The 6,000-nt window shown below is 47.4% G+C and overlaps 1 protein-coding gene across 2 annotated transcripts in view; it reads right to left on the bottom strand.

Annotated features, from left to right (window-relative positions):
* Positions 1 to 6,000, bottom strand: part of Grhl1 (grainyhead like transcription factor 1) — a 46,315-nt gene that overhangs the window by 27,184 nt on the left and 13,131 nt on the right. For both annotated transcript variants that reach the window (XM_031356117.1, XM_031356118.1), the window contains exon 8: positions 4,970 to 5,064. In XM_031356117.1, coding sequence (XP_031211977.1) covers positions 4,970 to 5,064 — 95 coding nt within the window. The remainder of the gene's footprint in view (positions 1 to 4,969; positions 5,065 to 6,000) is intronic.

Below are 6,000 nucleotides of genomic sequence, written 5' to 3'. Positions count from 1 at the left end.
AAAAAAAAAAAAACAACCCAAAAAACAAACAGACATTAAACTCATAAGACCAGCATCCCACAAGCACACACAAAACATGCCAAGTTCAAGTTACCAGAGTGGCCACACCCCTTTTACAGCCTCCAGTCTTGATGGCCCTGCCCCAGGAACTCCACTGGCTCTTGCTGAGCCAAGGGAGACCAAAGGAAAGATGCCACTCCACCTAAACACAAGAACCCTCCTGGTGAAGCTTCGGGGACCTCAAAGGAGGCGTCAACATTTTTAATCCTCTTTATTTTGTAACGTGAGTCTTTCCATGACAGAAACTTGTGTTCCCTAACAACCGTCCAGATCCCGTCCCAGAGCGGCTGGACTGTCACAGCATACAGTCTGACCCACAGCTCTTGCACGGACGGGATGCCGTGCCTCTTGCCCTATCTCCTCCGCCTAAGGCCCTGCATGGAAGGCAAGAAACGGGAGAAAGCAAACTAGAAAGAGATGAAAAGTGTGTTGTGACTGGTCTGTCACACCCACAGAAGAATCACAGCTGGAAAGATGCAGTCCCATTGGTCAGCGAGCAGCCTGGTCACACACCGAGACTACACAGCCTCCTGGCGGCAACTCACAAAAGGCACCAGGGGCCTTGCAGCTTTAAGCCACGGGAGATACAACACACAAAGCACACCAGGCTCTCCGCACGCATTCCCTAGTACAGCCCACTCCAGGGGCCTGGTCCACGCCCGACTGCCACTATCTTCCTCCTTTACCATTCTGGTTATCACTACATAACCTTTCTTGGTGCTGTCCAGAATCACTGAACTCCCGGGCAATGGCTCCTTGGTTTATAATTTCCACTCCTCTGCAGCAGGTTATCATCCAATACAAACTTTTGGTTCAGCTGCTAAAATGTTTTTCTAGAGTCATTTCTATGGATTGCAGTGAGTCTGCAATGCTGTCCTACTGGAAATAAGAGCTACAAACCATAATACCCGGCCCAGAGCACTTGCTGTCCAGCCCAGGGTCTAGCACTGGTCTCGCGGGTGCCTGGTTTCACCAGACTGCGGAGAAGGTTAAGCACCTGTATGGTGTAAGGTGCATGGTGTATGGCTCTGGGTGGAGCGTGAGCAGGGCAGGGCACCTCGGCACAGCACTGCCTGTGACAGTCACCCAAACAGTTTGCTTCTCCCTCTAACTTCTCTTCCCATTATTTATTTTTAGATCTCTAGGCTTCTCCTGCTTCCTAAACAAATCTCAATGCTGCTGTAAATGTAAACCCGTAATTAAGGCTTATTAGCCAAACCAGATAAGAGCAGATTCTAGGCCAGGAGCTCCAGCAGAACCACAATTTTTCCCTCCAGTTAGAACTACTGCAGAAGAGAGACCTTGACTGAAAACTGAAGCCTCTACATTCCATGTGTAAAGTAATGCACACATTCTCCCCCGACAAGGGTGATGCTATGCTTAAGATCTTTTTTTTTTTTTTTTTTTTTTTGGGTTTTTTGAGACAGGGTTTCTCTGTGTAGCCCTGGCTGTCCTGGAACTCACTCTGTAGACCAGGCTGGCCTCGAACTCAGAAATCCACCTGTCTCTGCCTCCCAAGTGCTGGGATTAAAGGCATGCACCACCACACCACTGCCCGGCTTATGCTTAAGATCTTAGGCTACTCAACAAAAGTCCATTTAACACATGACCTATGTGAGCTGCAGTCCTAGTGGTATATAGCCTGGAACCCCAGAAATGGAGTTAGAAGTCTGCAGCTAGGGGCTGGAGAGATGGCTCAGTGGGTAACAGCATGGACTGTTCTTCCAAAGGTCCTGAGTTCAAATCCCAGCAACCACATGGCAGCTCACAACCATCCATAACTAGATCTGACACCCTCTTCTGGAGTGTCAGAAGACAGCTACAGTGTACTAACATACAATAAATAAATAAATCTTAAAAAAAAAAAAGAAAAGAAGTCTGCAGCTAGCCATGTTAGTAGCCTCAGCCACTAGCTGGATGAAGTCTGGCTCCTGAGGGTGGAAGGAACCTGCCTGCACAAGGGGACTGTCCATGCAGGTGAGCACGTACCCACCTTGGTCTACACTTGTCCTCGGATCTTGCCCTATGAATCCTACATGTTAGCACCTTGCCTGTCTTTTATGGACCAAATGCAGGTGCTGCTTCTTCCTGCTGAACTTATGTCCAGCAGCCCAGCAGCACAGCGTGGTTACACAGTGTTCGGGATCAAATCGAGGGCTGCTGCCTGCTGGAAGATCAAGCGCTGAACTGTAGCCTGTCTGTAGACTTCTGAGTCTTTAAAAGATGCCCAGCTGCCAATCAATGTCTGCACTGTGCAGCTGGCCTGGGACTCACTATGTAAACCAGTCTGGCTTCCAACTCAAAAGGTTTACCTGTCTCAGCCTCCTGAGTGCTAGGATAAAAGGCATGTACCACCACACCCACACATTCCTAGTTTTAAAAGTAATTTCTCTTTCTGCCATGCTTTCAAAATGAACAGCTTTCCCCTCGATGCTTCTGAGGCTCCAGCGAGTTCCTGCCTGCACCCGTGACCTGCATGTGCAGAGGCGCACTGTGAGTTGAGCCCAGGCTAGAACAGTGTTTCCCCAAGTACCTCATGAGCCAAGAGTCAGGATTTGCCTTTGTTTGTTCTCAAAACAGTGACATCAAAGTGAGAGGCAGAAGCCTATGGATAGGAACATACATATGTACAGGAGCCAGGAGGATACTGGGTGAGAATTTTGAATTTACTCATACTGGCATGCCAGAGAGTATATATGTATTACCATTTGAAATCAGAGAAAAAGAATTCCATACATTATCCACCAACATGGATGTCTGTGGGAGAGAATCAGAAATTAATATATGCTGGGCGAGAGTACAGCTTGCCTAGCAAGCACGAAGCCCTGGGTTTAATCCTCAGCACTACTAAGAAAATAATGAATTAATTAAAAACAAAATGAAAACAAGAAAGGGAGCCACTTAGGAAGGTAGATTCTTGCATAAAATAAGTAAGTAAACAAAACACCCGACTGTACAGGATTCTGCACGAACAACTACTCATTCTAGTTACCCTGAGGCATTAATTACTTTAAGTTAGAAACCAGAAGCATGGAGTTGGCTGGGGAAAGCTAAGAATCTGCTTGCTGGATTCCAGCACATGCTTGAAACTGATGTCTGGTGTCAGCTTCAAACGGGAGCAGCTTCATTAAGAAAAATGGCACGCCACGATGCCAGGGAGCAGGAGAGGGCAGAGCGCGGGTTCTGAACTGGGTACAGGAGGGCGCTGCTCTGCCTCCCTCTTAAGTAGACTTCAGACTCTCCCCAGAGAGTACTTGTACCTGTCAGCCTGCAGCACACAGGCCTGCTGTCCCTGTTTTCTCAGCCCTGTTACTCACTCCCTTGAGAGTGACACATCATGCAAACAAAGCACCCTGCCCATATGCAGGCTCTTCCAGCCAAGAGCTCCCAGGCTCCGACAAGTGCTTATTAATCCTGGCCACACCCAAACAGACAGCAGAACTGGCCCCATCCGTCCTTTTGCTTTCTCAGTGGTAGTAAAGGTGCAAAACAAAAACAAAAACAAAACAACAACAACAAAAAACCCACAACCAACCAAACCAAAAGCACAAAACCCAAAACTGAGCTAGGGCCGTCCATAAATCTCATGCAAGTCAGAGCAGAGAGCTTAGTGTTTTACGAATAGCTGGCCGCTTCAGTCCACAGTTTCCCAGTGTGAAGCAGGAAGCACTTCTCAGGAGCCTGAGACCAGGAGTACAGCCATCTCCTCTTACAGGGCTTCTTAGAAGCCATGTGCTAAATCCCACTGCAGTTTTAAATTTCCACATAACTGAGACAAACATTCAGGAAGTGGCATGCTTGCTTCCCGCAGCAGCCCCTCTAAAGCATAACCCAGTACCCAGCTCTGGACGGAGCAGCTAGCTGACATTTGCATGGAGTGGTGTGGGCTGGCAGGAGAACTGTCACAGCACTAGAGCTTCCTGTAGACTGTCTCCTGTAGTGGAAGTCATACTGTGCCTTAGATACAACCATCATGGCACAGGAGACAGAACAAACTTCACCTGACCCTCACAAACCTCTCAGTATTTGCTCTCTCTCTCTCTCTCTCTCTCTCTCTCTCTCTCTCTCTCTCTCTCTCTCTCTCTCTCTCTCTCTCTTTGTATTTTTGTATTTTCGAGACAGGATTACCAGGCTGGCCTCAAACTCAGAAATTCACCTGCCTTTGCCTCCCAAGTGCTGGGATTAAAGGCGTGTGCCATCACTGCCTGGTTGTTTTTTTTTTTTTTTTCCCAGACAGGTTCCCACTATGTAGTTCTGGCTGGCCTTGAAGTCACTATGTAGAGGAGGCTGGCTTGGGACTCACAGTGATCCCCCTGCCTCTGCCTCCTGAGAGCTAGGATTAAAGGTGTGCACCACCACCAACTGGCAAAACTCTAAAAAATGTAATGAAGAGAAATGGAGAGACCACTGTGGGAGGGCAGATGTAACTTAAGAATATGCTTGCTTGTCCCTAAAGGGGTCGAAAAGTTCCAGAGACTCATCCAAGTGACCCTCTGAATCTGAGGCAACTGTGTACTGGTAACTGCTAGCAATGTGGATTCAGCGCTTGTGCAGGACCCCCACCTGGTTAGAGGGATGCTGTGGCACTAATTCTTACATCACCCATGCAGGAGTCAAGGGGAGGGTGCAGATGCTACTGTGCAGATGAGGAAATAAATCCAGATGAATGAGGGCTTGGGTGGGACTGGGGGTCAGACAGGAGGCACTGGCTGGTGACAGTTCAGCCTGGAGGGTTCACGTGTGTGTTGAGGAATGGCTTTGGAGGAGGGTGGGACCTGAGAGGACAGTTGCATAACATCTAGGAGGGAAAGGTAAAACTGCAGAGTAGATCGGCTGTGAAATCTTGAGACTCCTCCCAGTTTTTAGACAGCTGGAAGGAACAGGATGCACCCTGCACGTTCTGACATACCTTTGCCTCATCATTGATGTCCCAGGTGAAGGAAATGGCGTTATAAGCGATCTCTTCAATGTTGCTGATGGTGTTGAAGCTTTCTTTGTAGTCAGCTAGGTGAAGCAACCAACAAGAAGAAGAAAGTCATGGCAGTTAGTTTCAGTGTGAGCCCACTGCAGGCCTAGGAATACTCAGTTTTCTCCATCATCCTCTGGACGACTTAAATGAGCACTTTGTTGGAATGAAAGAAATTGAAAAATAAAGGAGGAAAAAAAATCACAGAAATCTTTTTTTTTTTAAAGTCGAGGCAAACTTAGATATAGTTAATTCCATATCATTGGGTCAAAATTAGGAAGTTTTAGTCTAAAAAGTTTAACCAATGGTCCTAACATCCCAAAACAAAACGTATATATGGGATCAAGACAAGAACTCAGTTCTTCCAAGCTGGGTGTGGAGGCACAAACTTATAACCCAGAAATTGAAAGGCCAAAGCAGTTAAGAGTTTGCTGTGAATTCGATGGCAGCTTGGGTTATGTAGTAAGTTTGAGCCCAGCCTGCGCTAGACTGAAAGAATTTGTCCTAACAAATTCAGCTCTTCTTATTCTTACAAAAAAGAGAGCCTGAGAATTTAAAAGGGTAAACAAGAAGCCCTTGGATGGCCGGCCACCTGGGATGCAGGTGATGGTGTTGGGTGAGACTGGAAACCACAAGGGAGCAGAGGTGGTGTAGAGCTGTACCCTGAATCCATCACTGGGTTATCACAGACTAACAAGATGAGCAAGCTAGCTCAGGGCATAGCTGCGGGAGTGATTTCTTTTGGTCCATCTGGAAATCTCCTTGTCATTATCTCTAAATAAAAGCCAGGGAGTGAGCTAAGGAAAATGTTATGCTTCTCAAAATGTGCAGACTGGGTGGGGGATGGAGCTCGGTGGTTGAGCACTTCCCTGCCATGTGGGCAGTCCTAGGTCCTACCCCTAGAACAGCAGAGAAGGGGGATAAAAAGAAACATAGGCTGAAAGTGGGACACTATTATGCTAGCTGGCTAATGT

The sequence above is a fragment of the Mastomys coucha genome, unplaced genomic scaffold, assembly GCF_008632895.1.
Source record: "Mastomys coucha isolate ucsf_1 unplaced genomic scaffold, UCSF_Mcou_1 pScaffold6, whole genome shotgun sequence".
NCBI classification, from domain to species: domain Eukaryota; kingdom Metazoa; phylum Chordata; class Mammalia; order Rodentia; family Muridae; genus Mastomys; species Mastomys coucha.
This window is presented reverse-complemented; position numbering and strand designations above follow the sequence as displayed.